This window comes from Neodiprion lecontei, chromosome 5 (assembly GCF_021901455.1).
Source record: "Neodiprion lecontei isolate iyNeoLeco1 chromosome 5, iyNeoLeco1.1, whole genome shotgun sequence".
Taxonomy (NCBI): domain Eukaryota; kingdom Metazoa; phylum Arthropoda; class Insecta; order Hymenoptera; family Diprionidae; genus Neodiprion; species Neodiprion lecontei.
Window position 1 is genome coordinate 8,661,728 of NC_060264.1, and position 27,477 is coordinate 8,689,204.

The 27,477-nt window shown below is 34.4% G+C and overlaps 2 protein-coding genes across 11 annotated transcripts; one reads left to right on the forward strand and one right to left on the reverse strand.

Annotated features, from left to right (window-relative positions):
- Nucleotides 1-40: 40 nt before the first annotated feature.
- On the forward strand, nucleotides 41-19,896 carry LOC107219129 (inositol hexakisphosphate kinase 1). 8 transcript variants are annotated; one of them, XM_046741804.1, is made up of 8 exons: nucleotides 41-155; nucleotides 269-848; nucleotides 5,651-5,777; nucleotides 9,409-9,544; nucleotides 11,688-11,767; nucleotides 12,273-12,448; nucleotides 16,766-16,971; nucleotides 17,081-19,896. In XM_046741804.1, the coding sequence occupies exons 2-8, from the start codon at nucleotides 714-716 to the stop codon at nucleotides 17,850-17,852; spliced, it is 1,632 nt and encodes a 543-aa protein (XP_046597760.1). In that variant the 5' UTR covers nucleotides 41-155; nucleotides 269-713; the 3' UTR covers nucleotides 17,853-19,896. The 8 variants fall into 8 exon arrangements, 7 of the variants coding, with proteins under 7 accessions (XP_046597760.1, XP_015512707.1, XP_046597761.1 ...); XR_006904716.1 differs by having other exon boundaries at nucleotides 72-848; nucleotides 17,081-18,862; nucleotides 19,309-19,896; XM_046741805.1 differs by having other exon boundaries at nucleotides 75-155; nucleotides 291-848.
- Nucleotides 19,598-27,171, reverse strand: LOC107219130 (huntingtin-interacting protein 1). Of its 3 annotated transcripts, XM_046741801.1 has the most exons (19): nucleotides 26,919-27,171; nucleotides 26,575-26,702; nucleotides 25,987-25,992; nucleotides 25,595-25,658; nucleotides 25,147-25,504; nucleotides 24,955-25,016; nucleotides 23,867-24,141; nucleotides 23,590-23,786; nucleotides 23,332-23,470; nucleotides 23,069-23,156; nucleotides 22,898-22,986; nucleotides 22,545-22,748; nucleotides 22,253-22,433; nucleotides 21,780-22,067; nucleotides 21,386-21,627; nucleotides 21,109-21,261; nucleotides 20,930-21,030; nucleotides 20,624-20,853; nucleotides 19,598-20,524 (listed from the first exon to the last, which is right to left on the reverse strand). In XM_046741801.1, the coding sequence occupies exons 2-19, from the start codon at nucleotides 26,656-26,658 to the stop codon at nucleotides 20,361-20,363; spliced, it is 2,925 nt and encodes a 974-aa protein (XP_046597757.1). In that variant the 5' UTR covers nucleotides 26,659-26,702; nucleotides 26,919-27,171; the 3' UTR covers nucleotides 19,598-20,360. The 3 variants fall into 3 exon arrangements, with proteins under 3 accessions (XP_046597757.1, XP_046597759.1, XP_046597758.1); XM_046741803.1 differs by having other exon boundaries at nucleotides 25,987-26,194; nucleotides 26,575-27,171; XM_046741802.1 differs by lacking the exon at nucleotides 25,987-25,992 and having other exon boundaries at nucleotides 26,575-27,171.
- Between the last annotated feature and the right edge of the window lie 306 nt (nucleotides 27,172-27,477).

The following is a 27,477-nucleotide window of genomic DNA, read 5'->3' on the forward strand; positions in this document are numbered from 1 at the left end:
CGCGGAATCAGACATTTGTTTAAAACCTAACTGCTAGCTGATGATCAATAGCGGCGCTGTGATCGCGATGTCGTTCGACGCGTAGTTTCTACTCATCAGTCCCATCAGTCCGCACGACAAAACTGTTCCGTTCAGTGTCGATTTGTACCCTTGATGTAAGTTTCCTTTCAACTGCAAACTGCAATCCACCCCCCACTCGTTTTACAGCTGATGCGATAACTGTGTTACGGATCTAATGCTGCGAAACGATTTGTTTGGTGTTCCCCAGATAACGTACAAAATTTACTTAGTTCGTCTGGTGTGCTCTCCGCGTATTGAGTCGTGCGGTACCGTCTGGAATCGTGCGTACAAAGCGAATATCGCAGGCAGTACGCTTATAGATCCACATATTCTCACATCTTACTGACTGGAAAGAGTGAAATAAAAAATTCAGAAGAGAGAGGGAGCAAGATAGAACGAGTTAGTGATAGCGAGAGAGAGAGAGATAAAAAGAGAGAATCGAGGAAGGAAGAAAAGAGAAATAAACCAGCACTGGATTGGAGAACGAAAAAAAAACAACAAATAATAATAATAAATAAATTAAGTAAATAAAAACATCGGCAAAAGTCGAAATTCATTCCGGTGAAGTCGAATAATCGAAAGTTTGACGTGTACACATAACCAGTTGCGACGAAGTGGGTGGTTCGTTTTTTATCAGAGGAGTGTACGCGGGGATGGTATACCTGGCGGGTACTTGGGGCATGGGAGAGACTGAACCACAGTGCCATAGCACCACCACTTCCCCAGTAACAGCATCATTCCTCCAAGATCACGATGAAGAAGTCGCTCTCCATCCCCTCAATAATCAGGTATTATATCGATCCCGTTGTATTATATTTTCACACTGGCACCTCGAAGCGATGCCATACCAATAAATCTAGCTATGCAAATGATTGTATGTACGTACGGCGTTTAGTAGGCCAGGCAAGAAGACATAGTTTTTTTGTCTCAGGCTTTCCTACCACAATTAAATTTCTCCCGTCGCCTTCGTCGTTGCTCCACGGAGAGGCAATATATAATATAATCGTCGGTCTGTCTGGCAGTTGACGAGGCCGATTAAGGTCTTGTCCTCACTATTAAAATCGTATAAACTATCCGACTAGACGAGGTTAAATCGATCGGTCGTATGAATTATTACGAATTTTTTTTGTGACCGGAATTTTTATTACTCGCAATGATTTCTTTATCGCATATTATCATTGCCACTGTCTGTCTGGCTTCTGCGGCAATGTTTTGACATCTCGCCAGCTGACTCAGGGAATTATTTTACGCGAATCGCTTTTTGTTCTTCCCCTGTTCGTTGTTCCGCGGCCTTGAGGTTCTTCTCAATGAATGCAACCTATATTTCAAGTTTACCCAAATACCTAGTTTTTTTTTCGTCCTTACGCGATCGATTCCATATTGATCACATATGCATGCAAGACTGTAATTGTGTGTGCGTTTCCCCACCGTCTAGTTTTTTTTTACTAAAATATTATCGTATTGAAGTTAGTAACGTGTCGTAACGATTCATAGCGAGGAAAAATCGTTTGGTTTTGGAATTGTTTGAAATTCATTAAACAGTAATAAATCGAAACATACTTATATTTCGAAATCTTAATTCGTTCAAAATCATTTTAGATCGTTTCTAACTTTAACCTGGTGAAATATTTCTTTTATCAATCGATTGTAGTATAAATATGTTCAATCATAAATTGTTACTGTCACGAAATTTATTCAAAACACAATACTGTAACTTATTGAATCCTCAAGTAATTGTCACCATTGAATACTCTTTGCAAAACAATGAAACATTATTCTCATACTTATTACAAAGAATACTTGGAGAGACAAAGAAGGACCACGTCTATGTTTTGTCTTTCATTTTCTATCCTATCGTTAATATTAGGGTAAACAAGAATTTGGTGCGTCGTTAATATTTCCAGAAATAACTTGAGAGAGGAGAACACACCACCCTACTACGTTTTTAGCTACCATACTGTTGAAAAACACAAAAACATGTTTTTGTAAGAAATAAAAGAAGAACCACCGTAATAACTCGTACCCACACTGTTTCACAAGAACGGTATTATTAACACAAGTAGAGAGAACAGAGAACACAATTACTTTCTTTCACTTCAGATCCCCCTTTTCTCCTACCTACTTACCTTGTCCTAATTTTTCCCTGCACAAGATACTTGATACTCTCGTCACTTGGATGAATCTTCACTGCATCAATTTAATGAGTTCAAAGTGCGTTTTGATTAAAAAATGTTATCAGAAATCTACCTTAGGAAATTTATCACAGACTCATTTGAAAATAAAATGCATTTTACTTATTAAACTTTGAGAAATGTTGTTTTTTCCGCTAAAACTACTTAATAAATACTCAATTTATTACACAATTCCGTATTGTGAAGGAAATAGCATTTTTATAATAACACAGAAACTATCATGATTCATAATTACTCTATTGTTACTATTTTCATATTTATAAAATTATATAAAAAAAAAAAATTATCAACCAATAAAAAAAATCACACTTTTAATGTCGGTCTTTGATTTCAGAGTTGTGCAAAATCCTCTCTCGAAATGATTGCTTTGTTGAAATGTAGATTGATAATTCGCCACGTGTTGTGGCGTATTAAAAGTATTAATATTTATACCTAGAAATGACTCATGTCTGACTAACTTACTGCCGTACTGTGATATTGCGTATTTGAACTATTCGCAGTAGCGGAGTCTGTACGATGTTAAACACTCCTTTATCAGATACAAGTTACGTATTTGTACTAAGCTATTTATTGGTAAGCTTGAAGTCAATAAAGTCAATATAACGAAACTTCGAAAAGTTACTATTTTATAACTTTCTAACAACTGAGAGTATATTAATGCTTTCTTAGTGTGCCAAATTTTGGACAATCCTAAATATGTAAGGTAACAAGTTCTTCTAATAACGCATGTTTATATAAACCGTACGAACTTCGACCTTATCTTTATTGTCCAGGTACCGTTGAGTATTCAGTTAAATAGACACGCCGCACAGTGTCGACTATATAGGAAATTTTAATATTAGTTAGTACAATTATCGGAACGCCTATTACCTAACAGCGTATCTTATCTAACCATCGATATCCAATTTGGTGTATGTCGAAGAAGAGCTCATACTTTGTTATTTGTCTTGAAACAATATTCATTTTTGAACTTAGAGCACATGTTAGGATTGGCTTGCCTACCTCAGGCTTTCTCAGAAGATTACTAGTTCTTCGATACTTGGAAGAATACTTGGACACATATACCGACCTTATCGTGTTTGACGTGGATAATTATTATCTGGTACTTGAAAGGAAAGCGCAATTTTCCTAATAACGGCATTCATGTGGTAGAAGCAGATTTTTGAATAACTATTTTAGTCTTTGGATATGTAAAATTGTATCATTGATCTTCGCTGTTGAGGCAGCACAAAGTGGTTCAGGGCAGATATCGTCTACACTTGGAGTATATCAAAGGTTAATGGCACAGCGCATTAGGCAGGAACCAGCAGTCTTTCACAGACACTGCATAATGTCTGTGACCTCGACCACTGTATCTAAAATTATGATATTCATATAATTGGATACTGTGGTAGACAAAAACTAGTAATCTTCTTTATTTCTTTCTTTCTTTCTTTGTGTATTGTTTTCTTTTTTTTCTTTGTCCCCGAGAACATATCAAGCCGTTTATTTCTTTAGATGCCAGATAAATTCGAATAAATTATGATAATTAATTATTAGACATAAAGAAATATCAAATGACTTGCACTATTATTTCGTCTTTATTTCACCATATTCAAATAATATCTACTACGATGGTGCAACAGAATAATATGCATCACTTTGCCTATGTACTCGTCTTTTACTATCATGGATATCTATATTAAGATCTGAGACTAGACTACTCAGATCCAACTTGACAGTGCAGCACCCAGTTATTCAGTCTGCTCAAGTATTTACATCTTAAGCCAAGAGTAATAACAATTGATACTTATAATACAGGTATTATAAATAGGCAGAACGATGCAAGGTCTTTTCTTCGATCTGCCTTCTCATTAATTTGATTGACCTTCTTCGCGTCAGTCGTATGCAAAGAATGAAGAAGAAACAATGATATTTTCGATTTGAAACAGGGTGGTGACAGACCGGGAAAACCAGAGAAACTTAGAATAGTCAGGAAACTTCGTCATTCGGGAAAAGTCCGGGAATTACGTTGTTGCTTTGTACATCCAGCCAAACCTGCTTTTGGAAATAATATCGTTCCATTCTCATTTCTTGTTCTGTTATGCCGCCTCCGTCTGCACACAATTTAAGATATCGCTGATCGTAAAAGCAGCTAACGTTATATAAGTCCAATGACAAAAGGTTATGGAATACTGATTTTTTAGCAGGAAAAATCAGAGAATTATATTTCAGAAAAAATTATCACCATTCTGTCGAAAGTGCTCCATTGATAATTACTTTAACAGAATCACATCTGCATTTTCCTGTTATATATCCCATGTTTTTAATGCCAAAAGCATATTTCCTGTGCAACTGTATTCAATTATAAATTCATTTAATCGCAGACATAACGTACTTCACAAATTACCGCAGGTAGATTTTCGATTTTGCTCTCCGCCTGAAATTACAAAAAACATATTGTATGTAATTAAAAACGAAGTTATGCTTGATAAGAGAAAATAGAAGATAACATTACACTGTATTGTTAAGAAGATGAATAATGTGGGTACATTTTTTTTTAACCGTTTAAAATAGCCCGCGTGAAATAGTCAATTTCTCAACATTGTAAACAGCAATTCTGACTGAGCTTCCGAAGCTCGATAGTTGTGCAATACTCATACTATAGTAAAAAAATTGTCGTTGACCTTCTCCTCGGATCAGCGAAGCAATATATACAACTCTTCATTAGATAAAAATACCACTATGTATAGTATCAAATTCTCTGATTTCGTAAAAACATTCCATCAGCTTGAAGAATCTTAATTATCCAATGTATTAGGTGCTACATTGAATATTAATGAAGTTAAAGTTAGTAACGTTACTGTAGCGAAGAATGTTTAGGAAAAGTTGTTACCTCGCAACTTTCAAGTCGTATAAAATTTGATAAACATTAAAAAATCGAACATACTAATGTTGTGCAAAGATAACTTCTTGAGAGTCATTCTAAAATTCCACAATAGTGTATTTTTCCCTGATGTTTCTGTACTTCAACATTACTAACTTCAGTCTTGTGAATATTAAGGTGCTTGCGCTGATAGTACCATAATATACATATAAAAACATTAGATTTCTATCAAGCTGAAGTTGGCAACGTTATTGCAATGATTCACGTTTGTATAAAATAGTTATTTCGCTATTTCAAGAATATCTGAGATGCAGTAAATTATAATATGGAAAAATATATACATATTCTTTAAACTTGAGTACTTTAAAGTCACTATAAATATGCAAAATAGTGATTCTTTCTCTCAATCTTTCATTAGTTGAGCGTTACAAACTTCAGTCTCTTATATTTTTTATACTCAAACTGGATAGTATACCTGCCTATTTTTATAGCACAATAATGATAATATTAATTTGAATTTCATATCCAATAGGTCGGCGGTCATACCAGACTGTTGCTGCTTAACCAGAATACCATCTGCAAGCCATTGAACTATCGAGAGCTCGAGTTCTATCAAAACATTCCACAAGATATACAAATGTTTGTCCCCAAATTCAAAGGTAACCTAATTTTTAGTGCGTAATCGTATACGTCTTTCATGCGTTTCTTTTACGATGAGAACAATTATTCACTTATTCATATTTTTGTTCTATTAACAAAGTCACCATCTTAATAATAAATAGGTTTTCTAATGTCACACTTACGGTCACAGAAATCGAACAGATTTTTTGTGTCTTAAACTCTACTTACATCAGGCAACAAAAAAATGTCATCCACATTTCGTTATTACCTTATACGGAAACGCTATTTTAAAGTCCAGGCCACTCCGCTCATGATCAGTCTGAACATGTCTTGCCGATACTGTGGTTTTATGAACTCACTAATGCAGATCATTGTGTGAATTATCAAGTATCCTCCATTATTGCCAGTTTTTTTGCAGTAATACAATGTATATACAGTCCTTCCGATATTGAGATCGCGATCACAGATGAAAAAAATCAATGTATCGATAAACCTGAAAAATTTTGGGTATCGTAGGACTCGTTGAAACTTTATTGAAAAAAATTTCCCTTTTCTTTTGCGCTTTTGGCCTTTGAAGAAAATATTAATACAATCATTGGCAAGAAACTAAAGTTTTCCTAATTCCGAAAGTCTTCAGGGGGAGTGCTTCTGAAAGCTTTCAGCAAAATCTGTAATTGATAATTGTACGGGTAACTAACATTTCCGAACACAGAGTTAAGCCGTTTGCGACACAGGATTGCGAATTAAAAAAATGTGGTGCCACAGCTAATCGTAACCAAATTTTATTAGTGGAAACAACTTGTTACATGTATAATGGTAATAAATCGATGAGCTGTATACTGTACTATTACTGGTTTCTAAATTGATGAGTATGTTTCTTGGTAACATTAATTATTTTTTTATTATTCTTAATTACTTATCTCGAAATTTATCATGTAATAACGGCTGCTGGACGCGCCAATTAAATATACTCTCATCTCTAGTAGGATGATAAAAGTACGTCACGTCACGAAAAAATTTTTATCAAAAATGCAAAAGTAACAGAGGAATATTTTTCGTCTGAATGGGACAAACAACAGTTTTCTAAATTTTATTTATTTTTAACGGAAGCTTAACCCTTAATTCCAGCGATTCAGTTCCTCGCAGGTATTTTATTCAACTGGCATCAAAGCGAGTAGAGACAAATGTGCATATGTAATATTTTATCGGTACATTGGTTTGAAAGTCACGTTACATCGATTACGTAAGAATCAGTGAATTGACAGATAGTGATGTACGCAAGTGCATATAAGTTGAAGATGATTGAATCACATTTTATGAATTTCATAATATTATTATTTGCAATGACTGACCTGCAGCAATGAAAGTTGCCGGGTAGTTATAGGGGAAAAAAAAAAGAATCGTAGCTAATAGAATGATAGTGCAATTGAGTTCATTGATAAACTCTGGCACTGTTTGGTTGAAACTGCTAAAACATGTTAAAACTGCTTCGTTTATTATAGATGTATATCACTTCCTGTCCAATCTTACAGTGGCAATTGATGTCAAGTTGAATTTATTGCGAGTGTTATAGCTCCTGCCATTTTTACGAGCGTAAATATTTCTTATGTTCTTCTACCAACACTATTGACCTGCGTACGTTTTTTCGCCCTCCACCTCTTGATCTTGAATCTAAAATAAAAATCAGTCAGTATCAGTTTTGATTGGTATGCTATTGTACGTATTTCCAATATTGTATAAGTGCATAATGTAATGTTATACGTCAATCAATCAATCAATCAACCATCTGTACGCAACGTCACAGGTCACATGCGTCAAATGACTCAGTAGCGACTGCCATTAAGCATCGTGTATTGCATCGTGTGTCAAAAGAAATAGTTGTATCGCTCTCGAATAGTAAGAAAAATTGGGTAAGTACTAATAATTATACTTTTTGCGAGTATCTCACCTTGTTTAACGTTGGTAGGGACTCGACGAGTTTTGTATCATTTGCTTGTCAATTTATTGGCACGAAATCAGTACCGTTTGTTTGCTTATCTTACCAAACAAAAATACGAGCCATTAATTGATTTTAAGCAAATAATATAAATACATTGGTTCTGTTTGTTGATACCTACGCAACATAATCAAGATGTAGTTCGCCGTTTGTTACAGATTAAGTTATGGTGGTAATTACTAGGCAATCACAACGATTCGCTGTTCAATCTTTTTAATGATTACTGTTGATCCTTGCATTTCACAAAATTCACAATTCAATCAGTTATTAAAACAACTCTAATGTTCCGCAAGAATATTTTCAACATTTGTAAGAGTTTGGCGAAAAAAAAAAAAAAAAAATGAATCTAATGATATCAAGAAAAAGGAAGACTAAAAGTTGTCCTTGATTTGATTCGCTTATTGCAGAGGGTTCTTTGTTTTGTGATAAAGTGATACCCGAAATCGCGAACCAATTTGAACATGACTTAAATGTTAATGTGAAAAATAAATGCATCAAATTCGCCATGTTTGATGATTGTCTAGCAAAAACCTTTTCTTTTAAGTATCCCCAGAGCCAATAAGTCACAAGGATTCGTGTCTGGGAATCGAGGCTTGGCCCGCTCGCAGACTCACTAGCGCCCTGAACACATTCCATTTGCTTCTCCTTGGCCAATGCTCGGGGTTTGTATTTTGTTGCTGATCACCAATTACAATATAATTCCACCAAATGTGAAATTTATACTGACCGTGAGAAAAAAAAATTCTATTGTCTGTTGTTGGTTGAATTTCATCTTATTCATGATTATACACATAATTACTGTGTACGTACAGAGAGACATATAAAAAGCTTATATGTTTTCATATGCAGTACGGTACGTGTATGCCTATATTATGTATGTATACGTATTACAGTCAAAGTAATATGTTTTCATTATTGCTACAAAATTACTAGTCATGATACCGAGTGAGTGTTTCTATCGATAGAGGAATGAAGGAATATGGATACGTGTGTGTATTTTTTTGTTTTTGTTTTCATCCAGCATATTAAAAATGGTTGTTTATAGAAGAGCAATTTTGAAGTATGGAAGTATTTACATTGAACTTTCTCTTTTAGGTGGATTTTATACTATCGAGCCACACTTTACACATACATTAGACCTCTATACCATGTGTATTGTTATCGTGGCACTTTCTATTACAATGTTCGAAATTCTCGGTTATTTATGATTATAATGGGGAAAAAAGGCGTATTGTATCGCGTCAAATAGTTTTGGTCATGTATTTAATTTTAGTTCTAAGTCAGCTATGTTTATAAAAAATAGTAAAGCATACCTTTTGGGGTTGATATACATTGAAATTATATGAAGATTTGACAGTGTGGTTCCTTATCCAAATTTTTTAATAAATTTTATTACGAATTTTTTACAGCATGATTAGTAATTGTGCGTCAAGTAAACAAATTTGAAAAAAAAAAAAAAAAAAATGCATTTTACATTTTGACTGTAATATATGCCAATGATATGAATCTCTGAATTTGTAGAAAGCGCGTTGGGTACTAAATAAGAATAGTAAAAATAATAATTGCGTGACATATAATGCCAGTATTACTGTTAGCGTCTTGTCAACTGAAAATCAATCTTAACATATGATCAATAAAGACCGTTTGAACTCATCTAACGGCTGATGTTTCAGGTGTAATGCAGGCTTCCAGTAGCAGCGAGGTTTCACTAGACAAACGTTACAGTCCAAGCTTCAGAGATCAAGCAGAAACGACCAACACTCGCCAGGGAAAAGGTTCGACAAAACGAAAGCGTGACGATGTTCTCAGGTAAATTTTTATTGATTATTTTATTATAATACTATTGTTTAATCTGAGTTTGCCGAACTTGCTCTGTCATCATATTTAACATAGTGTATAATTGTAATGTATGTAAATACATTTAGTATAGTAAGTTTAAAGAAATTTACAGACGCATTCAATTTTTTTTATATTTTCATACAATTAATATGCTATATGATATTAGAGATAAAAAATATTATGTAACTTATAGAAAAATATCACAGCATGATCAATTTCTGCAGCACATAGTTATAGATGCAAATTAACACAGATTAATTTCACACAATTTATACAATCGTTGAATGATTAATATATTTCATTTCATTTAATAATAATTATTGTAATTTTTCTGCCGAATTTTTTTCATCCATATAAGCATGTGCTGTGGAATTGTACTATCTTTTAATACATAACATCTATTGCCAAGTATTTGTTATTATTACTATCGCTATTATTATTATTTATATTACTGTTCAAATTGTTACAGCATAGCTATATTTATTTTTATTATTTAGTTTTGAATGAATAGCTTAAAAACAATATATATGTATATATATTATAAACATATATATATGTGTGTATGAATGTAAGAAAAATTACATTCATCTGAACATGCACTCAGTCTCTACATAAAAAAATTCTCATTATCATGTTGGAAGAAAGAAATTTTTTATTCACAAATAAACGAAAACATACCTCTAAATTCCCAAAATTTGTGTAATTTAATTTAAATCTAATTTTAATAAGCATGTTAGTAATTAGCCGCTAATATGTTTATGAAGTAAATTAATAAATATATTTGAAATTATAAAAGATGACGAAACTCCAGTTTTCCACACTATCGTGTTTAGTTGTACATATACAAATAATGAAAATCAACCCTGTTGTCTCATAGTTTTATGCCGCTTCATTATACGAAAGGAATTTTTATATTATGAAAAATAAACCGTACAGTGGGAAGTAAAAATTTATTTCAATAATCTATATCATAATATATTTATATATTATGTGTCAGGTCAATCTGAATAATATCATTCGGTGAAATGTATAAATGTATATGTATTATAGACAGAGATCAACATATCAGCTTGTCCACACCGTTTCAACCAGATTTCAGATCTTACTCTGTTCGATTTCATTTTCGAATTTATTCTTTGCCGATATTATAGACGAACTTTACTCTTGATACTACATATCTAGTTTTTTACCGTTTCTCTTTTTTCCGAAATTGAAAATTATGGTGAAACTGAGGTTGACCAAAAAACCTAGTTTTCTCATTTTTTAATAAATATGTTGATTCGACTTCTAGAATTTCAGCATAGATATTGGAATGATGCGCTTATTCCTGATATGTAGAAGTATTTGCAAACAATATTGTTGAAAGTCAACATAACGTCAGGAGTTTTTGTTTCATGCATAGTATTATATCACAGAAAAAAATCTAGAACAAATTTACTGGGAGTATGGTCTGAAATCCAGTGGGAACTTGTATTTATGTACACATATATTATAATTGCTCATAACGTGTGCTACTTCTTTATGTCTATATATCATCGCCATCACCAGATCACCGTACAAGTACCTACCTAGCGCTATTTATCCTGCTATACTTACAAGCATACTTTTTGGTAAATGGAAAAGGTAAAGATACCGAGTACAACTATCCGTGTGCTTGACGATTTCACCAAGCCGAGAGAATATCTGTGTGTCAAGTAGGAAATAGCCAGACCCTGGTGTCTTCTTTTTATTTTTTTTATTTTTTTTCCGTGAATAAACAACTTTTTTATTTCTTTCAAAATATTCTAATTTGTGCCCCCGTAACGTGTTATATCACGTTCACATTCCTGTACATATTACTCATCATATTTTCGTCATGTGTTTTTGTTTGGCTCATATTTAACCATTTCGTAACAATTTCGTATATTTTTGATGTAAGCAGTATTTTCATATTATATAGAATACCTGTCGATATCATTTATTTTTTATTTTAATTAAAAAATATCTGGTACCATTTAAACTGTTATTACTATATAAAAATTTTCTAGCTGTATTTTAATCATGCAGATGTACTTTTAAATTTTTCACAACAATATTTTATTATACTGCTAACATAATATTACTTATTACGCAGGATGAAAATTCACCGCAACAATTGCACAGTTGACGTCTTGAAGCCTGAAACTCACTTGGAAAGCACACCGAATACACAACGTATCCTTCACCTTGTTTTGTATTTTGAATTTGTATTATCGCGATGGATAAACTCACAGTCCATGACTATATCGTAAGACGCACATTGTTTTCGCCTTACGAAGAACATATCTTGTTTCATTAACTGATAATATTTTATATTATTACCTTCCACTTGCACACGAACACAATAGTTGGGTTCGATAAGTCATTTCCTTATTGCAGCCTACTCGGATACTCCTAAATCAACTTTTATGACACTTCAGAGTCTTTATCAAACTTATCTTAAGTAAAACTATTGAAAAAATTCAATAATTTCACGGCTTGCAACTGACTTTAAAGTTCTATCAGCGAATTGTTGATATAATTAAATAATAATAGTTCATATTACTGCTAAAAAATCATTGAAAGTGAACTAAATTCTTAGGTGTGTACATTCTGTAAACGCATATACGGAACACAAATATAACAATACCTGCACAATCTACGATATTTCCCAATTTTTTTTCTTCAACATTTAAAAAAGATTTTCTAATGCTGGAGAATATAACATCTCGATACACGCATCCATGTATATTGGATTTGAAAATGGGGACCAGACAGTACAGTGATGATGCGTCAGCTGAAAAACGTAGCAAGCAAATTGCCAAGTGTGCTGCCAGTACCTCTGCTTCTTTAGGAGTTCGTCTGTGCGGAATGCAGGTACGATTCTCAAATGTTGCTGCTTGTGCTTCCATTTCAATATAGCTGCATAAGCATATGGAGCACTTGTCTGCACTTAGAGCTTGAATAATTTCTGTTTCCCAATATTTTTAGCAGTTGGTGTGAAAGGAAAACGATTTCTCCCCTTTTTTTTGAAATATTAATCCAGATTCCTCGGGTTCGTTATGCATTCCTCCAAGGACTTTAAGTCCCCATCTACCATGAGGACTCTGTACTTCTCGTTAGTTCATCCCATCCTATTATATGCCTCTTTCATCTGTTCCCCACTCAGTAAAGGAAATGTTTACCACCTGGAGGTGGTGCAGCACGGGCTCCTCAGGTTTGCTTTGTATAAAACTAATCATCATATGAGATCTTTTGATCACGACTACTCCGAGATTGGCAAACGTTTAAATATCTCCAGCTTGTCCTTCTATAGAGACTACCGACCTATCATTCCTGTATAAACTTTTTAAAAACTTGATCGATTCTCTTCCCATCCTTAAGATGTTTTACCTTCACTTGCCACGTACACCAGCTAGCAGAAATGACATCATTTTCCAGGCACCAGTCCTCTCTAACACCTACTTGGCAAAGTCCATTTCGGCGCGACTAAGTATTTTAGCTAATAGAAATAGCACGTGGATTGATTTGGAGAACACATCTATCTCCCGCTTTAACAAAATTTCTGTGGATGCCTGTTTTGAATATCTGTAATCATGTTGTTCTGCTTTTTTGTATGCTGCTACCTAAATAAAATTTTTTGTTTAAGGGCTGTATGGCCGCATAAATATAATACAGAAAAAAAAAAATTACAATTTACTTAAAAACAGTTAGTTCCCTATAAATTGTGTTATCACCGTTTATCTATCCCTGTAGAAAAAACGAGTCAAAGAGTTCGACCACCATATTAATTGTCGTCTCTGTCATTTTTTTTTCTATGTTTTGTGTTTTGGCCATGTAGTTCTTCTTCTGATATTGATGTAAGAGAGTTATATATTTGTGCGCCTACATATTGAAAGCATCGACACCCTATCTCTTGTCAAATCTCGGTATTTTGATAGCTCTTTGACTAGTACTTCTCGTTTGATTTGGTTCGAGTTTGGTCTTTTCCTATCACATTATGCCGACGTCCCTTCAAGCCATGGAAGAGACTTGATTCGACTAGCACATAGTAGACCGTGTGTCTAAGTTTGTGCATTATACAGGTGGTATATCTCATTTTTTTTTTACAATACAATCTATATGACAGTTCTATCTCAAATGACTATCAATTATACGCCTAAATATTTTATCAAGTTTACTCTCTCGATTTTTGGGCACATACAATTTTTGTTTTGATAGCATCCTATGACAAGAAGTTGGGTTTTCTTGATATTCGTAGTTAAGTTATTTTCTTGTATCCAGTATCCGCGAAGGCGAAATTCATTTTGTACGATGATTTTTGAACTTTCCCATGTTTTCTCTCTGAAGAGTAGCACAGTGTCGTCTATGTAACTTATAATTTTACTTTATACATCCAAATTGAAAATGTCGTTTATATAAATGAAAAACAAGAGTGGTCCTAATATGGATCCCTGAGGCACACCACATTTTATATCAGCCGAGTGGCTGTATTCTCCATTTATTCGTCGGTTCGATAACTTTGTAGCAAGTCAAAAATAATGCCACGAAATCCATAATGGTCGAGTTTTTCTAAGAGTATCTCATGGTTTAGTGTCAAAAGCTTTTTCCGGATCTACAAAGACTGCTAAAGAAGGTGTGCTAGTATCTAACGATTTATTTGCAAAGGGTACAACTTCTGTTATTGCTGTGGCGGTAGAGATGTTTTTCCGAAATCTGAATTGTTTTTTGCTGAATGCGCCTGTCCATTATAAAAAGCTTTCGCCCCTCCTCCACGCGCACTTTTCAAAGATCTTTGAAGCGCTTGGCAGAACCAAGATTGGCCTGTAGTTTTTCACCAATGTATTGCTGTCTACTTTGTATATTGGAACTACCGTTGCTGTTTTGAAATGTTCAGGACATTTTCCAAAAGCGAATACTAGATTTATAATGTGAATAAGTGGCACCGCTATGTATTCTGTACATATTTTGATAATTCTTGCGGTTATATTATCCATTCCTGAAGCTTTATTGCATTTTAGACTGTTTATTACTCTTATAATTTCATTTTGATCAATCTCATTTAAGTACATACTATTTTGGACAATAGGCACACGTGAAATTCTAGTATCAAGAACCACAATCTGTGCAGCAAGTGTTGCTTCAGTACTTGCAAAGTATTCAATAAATTCGGTTGCTATTTCTGTCTCATCATTTGTGATTTCTGTGCCACCATTTATTAGTTTATGTGTGGCTTGTTTCTGTGTTCGGAAAGTTGTCATTTCTGATACACCTCTCCACATTTTACTCGTGTCATTTTCCATAGTACTGAGTTTTCTTCAGTTAAACAGATTTTGTGCTTGCGTTATTTGTTTTATTAAATTATATTAAATCGCCTTCGGCTCGCCCGGTAAGATCGCATGCCCTGCCCCTTTCGGCGCTTGCCACGTAATATACTATTTCATTCTATTTCCCCGCAAATTCGGCATTACGCGTCTGTTTTCAGACCGGATAAGGTTTGTTTTTAAGTGCCAGCTCAGAAACCTCATCCGGTCTGAAAACAGACGCGTAATGCCGAATTTGCGGGCAAATGGAACGAAAAATAGAATATGCGGCTCGCGCCGTAAAGAGGTCGAGCAGGACTTGCGTTTTACCGGGTAAAATCGCATGCCCTGCAACGACCTCTTTTCGGCGCTTGCCACGTAATATATTAAATTACTTCTCAATAGTATAGCTTCTAGTTAAACCAAGAAAATTCTACAAAAAGTGAAAAATTCAACAATTTTTCGCAAATTAAAAAAAAAATTCATTTTTCTTGGGAAAAGAATTCACTTTAGATTGTTTAAAAAGTGGGTTAATCTTAACTTTCTTAAGGTTTTTTAGGTTCAACTAGAAGAGAATTTCATCCCGAGTACAATGCAATTTGTCTCGTTTCGATAGGACGTTTAGTTTTTTTTTAATTAGGAAAAAGCGTAAAAATGAAAAACGGAGAAATCGTGCGTCAAAGTTTTCGTACATAAAAAATCGTAATTTTCTTGAACTTACCGCATTAATATGCTAATCAGCGATTCCTGGTCCATAGAGTTGCCCTTGAGACTCTTCAAAAAACTGGTTCAAAACTTCAAAACATTGGTTCAGACTCTTCAAAAAACTGGTTGAAAACTTCAAAAAACCGCTCGTATACCTGCTCGACGCTTGCTCACTATTTCTTCTGTAACTCCGAAAATATTTCGAATTTGTGTCTGAAATTTCAGGGACACATTCTTGGATAGTTTGGGAAAACATTTATGCAAAAAAAAAAAATCGATTTTTGAAGCTTCTAAAGCAGGCTCCCCCCTTAAGCTTTCTTTTCGGGTTTCGTATCCTTTACAGTGTTGCCAACTCGGATTGTCGTAATCCCGCTAGGGTCCTTGTCAAATCCCACCAAAAACCGTTAGACTCGTCTGCACTATTTCCCACGAAAAATCAGTAAACTATCTACGTGTTCCGCAGAAAAAAAAACCAAACTTTAAAAACCGAATCCGAAAAACTAATCAAAAGCACTGAAATATCGCTATTTCAGTGATCAAAAGGCGTACATAAAACGCAACAATAACGAAAACAAGCATGCTAGCAAAACCAATTTTATTTTTTAGTATTTTATGATCAGAAATGTTGTATCTAATGTTAACCTGGAAAACTTGAATGTGAAATTCACAAATCATTTTTTATGCATTCGAGTTTTTATGTGCCTGATTACGGTTTGTTCATTTGGGGATTTGTCCGGATGTTGGGTTTATATCTGACTGTACTTTTAGTTTAATTGGTTTCATATTCGACTATGGGTTTAGTGTATTTGCATTCGTGATTGTTCCATTTTGTTCATTTGAACTTCGGGAGGAAACAGAATTGTGTAAAAATTAATTCGTTATAAAAAAAAACCAATCCATAAAATTTTTCGTTAAAAATATGAAAGTGGCAAAATCCACCAAATTTCCCACTAAAAAAGCAAAATTGCTCTAGAAATCGCCAAACTTTCCGCCAACTGCAAACAGGTAAATATTCTCACCTCAGAGTAATTCTCACCAAGAATCTTTCAAAACAACCAGATTTAACGGGAAAACTACCAAGTTGGCAACACTGAACCATTACGTCGGATTTTTGCTTTATTTCACCTTAGCATAATAATTGCATTAAGATAGAAATAATACATGTCTTTTGGTAATCATTTTTCAGGTCTACCAAGCAGATTCAGATCATTATGTTAAAAGAGACAAATATTGGGGCAGAGAACTCAATGAAGAAGGTTTCAAAGCAGCTCTATACCGCTTCTTCCACAATGGTTTTGGTTTACGAACATTGGCCATTCAAAGAGTGATAGCACGTCTGGAACTTTTACGTCGCGCAATCGAAAGACAAAGCAGCTACAGATTTTATTCCTGGTAAGTATTTTTTTTCGATTATCGATTCATTTGTTGTAGTTGAATCATTATTTCATTTTTCCGATCGATGAGAAACTAACACCTTTGTGCGATATTTGATGAATTTCAGCTCACTTCTTGTCGTCTACGAGGGGTATCAAATAGATGGCTTTTCAGTGTTAAGACACACCCCGACACTTCGAGTTGAAGAAGAATCGACAGACTTAAATTTCATGGAAAATATTGCTCATGGTTCTGAAACATGTTATGACGCAGACACAAGTAACAATTCAAACGATTACAATCTTAGCAGTCATGAAGAAGTTAGCCAAGCCACACTCCACAGGGGTTTTGGAGAGGCAGCTGCACGAGGGGCCAAAAATGCTAGTGGCTTTTATCCAATTAATGAGGAAACTGTGTTCATGGATTCACCAACAAACATGGTCAGCACTGTTGTTCAGAGCTCGCAATTTGACAATTGGATGATGTACAGCAGCAGTAGTGGGGATGAATTTTGTTGCGGGCAACACACAGCTGATAGTTCTGAAGACACTAGTTCGGATCTAGAAATGGAAAGTACAGGATGTGTTTTAAAGCGTAACAGACCCAGGCAACATTTGCGATTATACGAAAACACTAAGCATGTCGAAACAGAAGATGAATGTTCGAGTATTTCTAAAAGATTACGTGTTAAAACTGACGAGGAAAAACAGTCAGAAAGTGAAGATTCCCTCGTCGACGTAAGAATGATCGACTTTGCCAATATGTCGTTTAACCACTCTGGAAGTTCTGTGGGGAGTTCAAATTCAAATTCTACGATTCATCAGGGTCCAGATTGTGGCTTTTTGACTGGCCTAGATAGCCTGAAACGGCTATTATTAGAGATACTAACTGAAGGTTAAAATTTGTGTAATGTTAGATAAGCAGACAATTTAAATAGCGAAACAACATTTTAACCCAAAATGACAAATAACTAGACACTTACGTGGTGAAAATGATTTATGCATTATACAACTCGAACACGTTATTTATATATATATATATATGTATGCTTTTAAATCAAATAACAGAAGTGAATGGCGTTATATGGAGAGACAGCGATAAGAGAAATAAACTCGGAGCGGAATGTACAAATCTCGAGTTCATCTCAAATTTCTCGTTAATAACAAGTGTATAGAATTCAAGGGGTGGGCGCTCGGTAACCAAAACGGTCAATATAACAAACATTAAATATGTACATAAATTCATTACAATATATTTCTAAGTCTCGATCAAATACCCGGTGAAACTTGAGACATTCGTTAGGAACAGTGTTATGAACACTGATGATCATCGTATTGATCATAAAACAAAAATATATAGTATTTTACCCCTGTATGAGCATACTGTCCAATTTAATGGAGTGCTTTGTTCCCAAGGGATACAGTGGTTACTAAAGTAATAAAATATGATTTTTAATTATATAACATTAATATTAGAAGAATATAAGTTATAATCGTGTAAATAATGTAAAAATAATATTGCATTGAAAGAAGTACATAGTATATATGTTACACCTTGTATTTTAGTTGCACCCCAAAAGTATCCACCATCTCGGTCAATGTATTACAATTAATAAAGCTCCATCTAATTTTCTAGAATTTTCTAAATTCTTATACCTTTCTAGGGAGCGCGGCCGAAAAGGGGTGAGTGTTTCTCTACAAAGAGAAATCGATTTCTCATTAGAGAAGGCAATGATTCCGTATCATATAACAAGTATTATCAATACGCGTATTTAAATGTGTGCGAACTTATCCTTACTTACCGATTCGTGCAGGAGTTTCATACTGACGGATGATAACTTATTGAACTGATAGCCGCATAATTACATATAAAACAGTTGCTCTATCAACCAACTCTTCACATATGAGTGGTAATCATATATAGCGAAGCTTATGTGTTTGCTCTTTAAGATAGCAAGAAGAGCAGCTACAACTGGTTATGTAGATAAAGTGTCATTCCCGTCAATAATAAATATTGCAAAATCATAATGCGCGTAAAATGATAAGACGTATGTTTTCAACATTGGTTGCAGATATTTCGATTTGTAGCTCAGATCTAATCAAGACTCGGTCAATTAATGAGTTATGACTTGAATTAATACCCAATTTTCAAAATTATCATTAACAAATGCATCTTCACAGTGAAATATGAACTCAAGATTGTATAGTTTAATCTATAATATGAATCTTATCAAGTGAAAGTCGCACCAAAGTCGTTTTTGCTACTGCTGTATATAATTTAGTCTGCCATATTTCAATGCATTTTCATAAGAGAGCTGGACTACTCGGAATAAAATTTAAATAATTACCTATACAGGATATTTATGATCTACGCAGTAACTTCTACTAAGAGACAATAACCGTCATCATCAATTGAAAATGCGCACCTAACATATTATCAGGTAAACACCATCATAATTATCCGCTCATCTAACATTTTGCTGTGAGTCATAATTCATATTTACCGTTGGTTATGATTCGGTTTTTTTACATTGAAAATAATGGAATCACTTTTAAAGACTGACAATTCTACTGCTAACGTCTAAAAAAAATAAACTAGTGGGATTTGGATTAAAATAGTTGAAAATAAGTCAACACTTAATAAATAATGAACATCTGTTATATATTTTGAAATCTGATACAGTGTATAAATTATTATTTTTGATTACGCATACTGAAAATAGAACTCGAGTGTTATGTGGTAATCAAAATAATTAACAATCGAGCCGGTAATTTGTAATTCCACAAAACAATCGTTTGGCTTTCTCTTACAATCCCTGAAATGCCAATCGTCATTATATCTCTTTTCTATGTCAAGTGACCAGTACCAAACATAGTAGTACGTAAAATTCAACCTTGCAATATTATACATAATCTCACGTATAATAAAATACTTTATTTTATTCACTGCTTGGTAAAAATACACCATGGTAAAAACTACGATGATACTTTTAAATTATATACTTTAATACTTGCTAATAGAGAAAAACAATTCGTTAACTAATTCGTTCGGTTAACTTTAATGGCATTGTGCCGCGGATTACCGTACTTTATTTTACAACTAATTTTGCATTCTCGGTATAAACCTATCATTTATAAGTGCCTAGATACGTGTCACCGGTGTACAACGTTTCAGTTATGAATCATTGTGTTAATTCTTTTCACTTTCAACATTATCTAACGACGTGTAAGCATATAAAAATGAATCATTATTAATTTGAAAACTTACGTGGGAAAATACTGCTTATACCTATATCGCTATATTTAAATTTTTGACTTTTGGGTACGTAAACAATAACTGGTTTACCAAGCAAAAAAAAAAAAAAACTATCTTATCGGTTCTTTGGCTTCACTAACATTTACTCGTATTTATCCCTCGTTATCTCCAGCCATTTGATAATGATGACGACGCAGTGCTGATAATCGCAACCTTTCATTCTGCAATGCTTGTTCCAGTTCCAAAACACGTACCTGTGCTTCCATTTCTAATCTTTTTGCTTGATGCAAACTCAGTCCGGACATGTCAAGGTCCTCTGCAAATGTAGAAATGGTGTAACGAATAGGTAAGGTAAGGACCCAGGCAATAAACAATTACAATATAAACTTTTTTCAATTCTATAAATATTACATACCATTTTCCTCCACCAGTTGACTACAGCTCTTGGCTGTAGCTACGACACCTCCAGTTGCCTGTGTTACCTCCCTTGAAGCTTCTGAAAGAGCTACCAAATTGGTACTGTTTCTTTCTGCTTTCACCCTACTGGCTACTACCAGCTGTGCAGTTGAAGCAGCGATGCCCTGAGATGCAACGACCAGTTGTTCAAATTTACCATTTCCCGCAACTACTTTGTCAGCAGCTTCCCTATGGATTGCACCAAATAGTTGAGTTACAATGGATGGACTGGCCAAAGAATGTAAGATAGAAGTGTTAAACTTACAATAGGAAATTAGCTCCCATGGCAATGGCTTTTGCTGCAGAGATCAAACCTTCTGACCATTGGTGATTTCGCTTATAAAATTCGGTAGCGGAAGCTGTTCCCTAGAATGCAAAATCGAATTTGAACAAACCGTGCTATTTGACAAGATGAGGTATTGAACAAGCGAAATATCAACTCACTTTTCCTTGAGCTACAATTTCAGTCTGTAATAATCTGGATTTCTTCACTAATACTCGAATGCACCTCATTAGTTCTGTACAGGAATCTAGTATTTTTCCATTCACTTCCAACTTCAAGCCAGAATCAGCTGCACGTGATTTGTTCAACATATCCTATGAGATTGAAGCAAACTTCAATTTAAACTGTTTTCGAATCACCATTTATAGTCCAAATGATTATGGCACATCGGTACTGTTTACTTTCAAAAATGAATAGGTAATCTGGCTTTACGAGTACCTGAATTCTTGCGGCAGCTTCCTCAATCGCTTTATCCATTCCTAAAAGCTCGTTTTCAACTAAATCGCCGATAACCTCAGCATTACTCTGCGTATTTATCAAAGTGTCGGCTTGTGCAGAAATATCTTTCAATTTGTTTTTGACAATAGTAATTTGGTCAGTAACTGAGGTTGCCTTCTCTTTGATATTGCTCAACATTATCAAGCTCTGAGAACCAAGTTGTTTACATTCGTCAGTCAATCCTAGTTTCATAGAAGTATTGTGATTTAATTAAAGATAATAATAATAAAGGATATAGCTCAGGCGATATACAGACCAATGTCTGTTTAGTAATTGCATAACATAAATGTCCCGAATAAATTGACTGATAGAAAAAGAATTTCGTTCAACTCACGATCTCCCAATGTTATGTCTGTGGCTGTGTTTGAAGTGCTTTTGGCATGAATCAAATAAACTGCCAAGACATAAGCTGTGTGTATAGAATTGCGAGCAAGTTGGCCACGTTGAGACGAATCAAGTAAATAACTGTGATAGACAGTGTCCAGATCATCTAAACTCTGCAAGGCTGGTTCAACTAAACTTCTAAGATAATCAGGAGTGCATGTCACTGTTGATATCGCAGGATTATCAATTCCATGTATAGCAGTTTGTAAAATCACATCAGCTTCGGATATGCAATTTACTGTAACCACGAACGTAATAAAATTTAATTCTTTGGTATGAAATAAGTTAGAAAAAATACATTGAATTTCAAGTATGAATAACCATATCCAGGTAACATAAAGATTCATTGTTTTGGTAAATACAGACTTTCAACAGTCTGTTATTAAATTTATGTTACCAATAATAACATTTCTATAAACTTACAAAGTAATTCATAGAGAGCAGCATCAGTGTCAGTTTTAAATTGAGCTTTTGAATGCTCAGCTTCTGACAGCAGTTCAGATATCCTCACATCCAGTTCTTCTTTTTGCGTCAACAAATCATGCAGGTCACCTTCCACTACAGCTTTCTCAGATGTTACAAAATCGATTTTGGCTACAAGTGCCTAAACGAATATTTCCAAATTCGTAAATTGGATGACGATTTCAAGACAAATTGATAATAATACTTGAAATCCTTTATTATTGTTGAAAATAAATTTTTCTGATTTACTCACCAAGTTTTCAGTCTTAGCTGCATCGAATTGTGTTCTAACATTGTCTAACTCTGCACGAGCCTGTGCTACTCTTTGTATTTCTTGCTCAGCCGTCGCCTGACCCTGTACAAGTTCTTGTAAACGTTGGTCTGCCTCAAGGCCCCGCCTTTCCGATTGTTCATGCAAAATCTTTATGTTGCCTAATTGTTTGTCAACGTCGGCTTTCTGCAGATAAAGAGAAAAAAAAGGTTAATTCCGCTAAGTAAGGCAAGATTATTACAAGTTTTTATCTTGAACCAGTTGTACTTAATGATCAAATCACACATGTATAGTTTTTGAGTCGAATTAAGTCTGAATTTACCATATACCCTTACTTTTCGTATTAAACTGATGTGTTCTTCCCTCAGTTTCGAATAGACTTCTTTCAGTTTTTGAAACTTCTCTTCCAACGTTTTATTTTTGTCTGCAATTGGTCAACATTATATTACAATATGAGGGAGTATTCAATGTCGATCAAAAGAATATTGCAATAATCACTCACTTACCAGTGACTTCTTGGAACTTGGACAAAAGACTGGTTTTTTGATTCTGCAAATCGTGACTGAGCTGCTTTTCTAGAATTATTTCATTACCCTAGAAGAAAAAAAATAAATAAACAATAGTAATTACTATATGAGACTGGTTGAGTTGATCTGGCTCGCCCTACATACAACTGAATAACTTATTGCACGTTCAAGAATCCAAGGTTGCACTACGAATATGTAAAACACTACATTATACAACAAATTATCCAATATTGCCCACTCACTTTGTCTGTCAGAATAGATTCCAGTTCCAATATACGACTGCGCAATGATTCCACGATTCTTTGGTGTTCAGTTAATAGTCTATGAAGCTCTTGTCTCTGTCTTCCATTCTCTTGGTGCAGATGATCGATCAGGCTATCTCTATAAACAGTGAAATCAAACAAGAACTTTATTACCTACTTTTTATCACATAAAGTTGCCAATGCATATTATATATTGTCTGCATATTGATGAATCAGCAAATTTAAAATTAAGTAAACCTTTCAGCCAATACATCAGGTGATATAGAACCATTTCTGGTTGAGTCAATCTGATCCCCTGCTAGAGAGTTTGTTTCTGAAGTATCGATGAGACTGTCGACAGCTGAGTCTGCATCTATTGGTTCTTCTGGTGGAAGTGTTACTACAGGTGTTACGTAAGTGCGAAGCTCTGATTGTATCAAGAAATTTGGTGGGTGCTGTAATGGGGAAAGCGTAAAAAGTAGCATACAATTTAAGGCGAAAAATATTTTTCTACAGAAATTATTTATAAATTCACCTCGGGCAATGACGGTATGGTTATCAACTGTTTAAAGTATTGCATATGCTTGATGGTAATGTAAAAAGTTCTCAATTCTTCAAATTGTTTGGAGAATCGATCGCGATGACCTGTAAGGGTGTCGGCTGGGAGTGCGCCATGTAACTTGAACAGAATTTTGACGCAGTAGTCGTAAAGCTGAGATGCATCTTGAATGCAAGGTATTAATGGTGCTAGACGACATTGGCCACTAGAAGTCATTGAGTTGGATTTTGACATATCCAAAGAGTCAAACGCTGGAATAAAGGAATCCAAAATAAAGTTTATGCATTCCTTATACAGTTTTCAAATGTAATACTCGTTGAGACTAACGAATTCCCCGTGGAAACTAACAATACGTGGAGAAAAAGAGAAAGGAATAGACAATGCAAAACAAATATTCGCTATCTGATTTAGTACACGATCAAGTATCGCATAATTTTATCAATATTTTGTCTGTGATAAGATAAACAAAAATATATTTAATCTTGGATTTCCGTAAGTAATATCAGGCGGAAAATTCGAATGAATTTGGGTGACTTATAAGCAGAAATTTGCTGTAGTAACAAACCATTAATTAGTACAAATAATATCGTAGTAACATATAACATACATATATTATTTTTTATATACATAAAAAAAATTCAACAACCTCGTTTATTTAAAGTGGCTTGTTTGATCACGTCGAAATAAGTTTGAATCACAAGCTTCACAAATTTATTTCACAACTGAAAATAAACAATTTTAAAGTTCGATACGTTTTATCGTATTTCAAGAATACTGAATTATTTATTAAAAGATTGTTTCAACAGTCATTTAGTTAGGAAGGTGAAAAATCGTGCGAATATTCTTCAATGAACCAGAAAACCATCCAAATATGTATGAAAGAAGTATTTCCATGATTACTTTTTCAAGCTACACGTTTAATACAATACGTGTATCCCAATAATCACACAATCATTCGTGATAAGTTAAGAAAACAGATATCACTCGATTTCAATTTACCGTCTGTGACTCATCATTGAAACTTGTGTAAAATGTATCTTCTGAAGTGAATTCCTCATAATTACCTGCACGTTGTAAACTAAGGATGTCATCCATGTAATCAAACATCTCGACGGACAATTGAAAGCTAAAAGATAGAAATTTAAATTTATATCGATTGTTAATCAGCGATCAACATGTTTGCCCACATATAACTTATAACTTGAAAAATAACTTTGATGAGAATAGAAATAAAGTAATTGCTAGCAAACACGTACAATATGTTGATATCATTTTCTCCAATGGCCTCAAGCTCATCTGCCGTGAGTTGCAGATTCCCTGGTATACGCGGATTGCGTTTATGAAAGTCTAATTTTGTGACGAGTAATCTAATGTACGTCTGAATCAATCTGCCATATCCTTCGCGAAGATGTTGCCAATATTTTCCAAGATTTTCTAGTTTACCGCGATGTCTTTGAGAGTCGGAAATAGATCGCGCGTGGCCTTCGCGTAACACTTTGTGCAGTACATGACAAAATTTCCACGCTACTATACGATTCTCTTGAAGTGGCTGACGCAGTACGAACATCCAAAAGGTTCCTGCACCTTTCTCTTGGAACGTACCAATAATTGCACCTGTATTACTGTTAAGGAGATACTTAAAATATAAGAATTAATATTCGTTTAAAATGCAAATAGCTGACTATGAAATGACTTAAAGGATACTGCGCACATGTTTCTCCTTTACTGGTGCTTCAATGGGATTGACTGCTTTCCCAATACTTACACTCTGAAAAATGATTGAAATATGCAGTGTAATAAAAAAATGCATATGTATATTGTATCTAAGAGCCATCTTTGACCTCTGCCAGCAAAAGAGTAATTAAAACTATTAGAAGTCAAGAGCGTCATGCAACAGTTGCAAACAGGGATGGCATTGTGATTTTTCAAGCAGATGAAAATGTTTGAACTTATTTATATGCACGTTTACTGAACAAAAATATTTGCTTCATATTTATGATAAATAAAATTTTGTAATGTGAGACTGATTATTCAAAATTAGGATTATTTGTAAGTAGTAGCACCAGGTATCAGGCATTTCAAAGGTATATACTCACCAGTTGCTGGAATTGCTTGTCGGTAAGTGGTACAGGCGGCATGTTAGTGGTATAAATATGATTATGACATAAAATTTATAGCATTGCACTAACAGCGAACAAAATTTGTATTGTCGAGTCGTGCATTCATTGTTTCAATACCCTGGAATGTATGACGTAAATATGTGACAATCTGCGCTCTTACATATCATGCAGGAGTTCCAAGGCTCTATGTACACATGAAAAAAAGAACACAACAATATCATGCAGCTTATTACAGTCACACATATTTACACTGTCGAGAAAAAATTTTCTTCAACAAAAACGAATCAACACGTTTCAAGTTATTATATCTGTTGAATCAGTTATTTTGTTTTTAGAACGTGTTAACTTATTTCACTAACCTATGATTAATATAAGGAAGTTTTAGAGTGAAGAAACCACTGAAAAAAACCACAAAAATATTTCACTGCAATGTTGATTCATGATTAATCGAATTTCCAGAATTTCATAACAAGAAGACAAATAAGTTGAGGAAAATTTTTAGATATGATAGTATAAACCATATATTAAAAAACAGAAGATGGTATACTATTATAGTGCACTTACCTGGAATTTTTCAAAGTTCTCACGTTCCAATTCGAGGCTAGTTTTTCTTTGCTGTAGAACTCGCGGCAATGACAGTGAAGCCATGTCCAAGTGAAAGAAAGAGCCTGTTGTGTTTAAATAGCTACTACCTATACAAATAGGTTATTCTTCAGTGACACTACATAATACTTGGTTCGAACGATGAGACATCCTGTTCTCTTTATTATGACTAATGTACTCTTTTACCAACTTTTACGTATACGGTCATATGCACAGACGACGAACGTGTTGCGTATGTGCATACAATATATGCGGAAATGCCTAATAACGAAGTATAACCATTTTAACCTAAGCTATTAATCTACCTTCGGGTTACAATCTATGTACGAAGCAAAAATTTTAACCAGCGAGTCTTAATGTACTCGATGTTGTTTACTTTCTCCTTTTCTTTTATCAATGAACACTTCTCGAATTGAAAATGACAGCTAAGAACCGCATACGCAATATAGAAAACAGTATAAACGGACGTTCCACCCATCCACACTTCCTTCCAAAAACAGATCCGTTCACGCGAAGGTGGGGGCTCAACTCATCGTAAAAGAGTTGTCGCAAGGGGGGCCGGTGGGTGGTGGGGATCATCCGGATCATCCATGTCCCAAGAGTAAGAAAGCCCACAATCATATGGGCCGATGTCTGTGGTATTGACCATAGACTTATAAAAGAGATAGACGACTGACTGCGCGGTATAACGAGGCCGCTGAAGCCCAAACCAAAGGACAGATATAGTCCTAGGCACGGTCTTACATACAGGTCTGACAACTCGGTCAAAATTTCAGTGGTGAGGGTGTCCTCTTATTGAAGCACCGATCGTTTCGCCTAGTGATCACGAGTGTTGCTGCAATTAAACATGTTTCCGTCTCTCTC

Coding starts and splice junctions, on each gene's coding strand:
- LOC107219130 (XM_046741801.1), bottom strand. CDS start 26,658: ATGGCTTCACTGTCATTGCCGCGAGTTCTACAGCAAAGAAAAACTAGC. Junction 23,157..23,331: donor AATCTATTCTGACAGACAAA/GTGAGTGGGCAA, acceptor TTTTTCTTCTAG/GGTAATGAAATAATTCTAGA. Junction 20,854..20,929: donor ATGGGAGCTAATTTCCTATT/GTAAGTTTAACA, acceptor TGCAATCCATAG/GGAAGCTGCTGACAAAGTAG.
- LOC107219129 (XM_046741804.1), top strand. CDS start 714: ATGGTATACCTGGCGGGTACTTGGGGCATGGGAGAGACTGAACCACAG. Junction 9,545..11,687: donor AAGCGTGACGATGTTCTCAG/GTAAATTTTTAT, acceptor CTTATTACGCAG/GATGAAAATTCACCGCAACA. Junction 11,768..12,272: donor AAGCACACCGAATACACAAC/GTATCCTTCACC, acceptor CATTTAAAAAAG/ATTTTCTAATGCTGGAGAAT.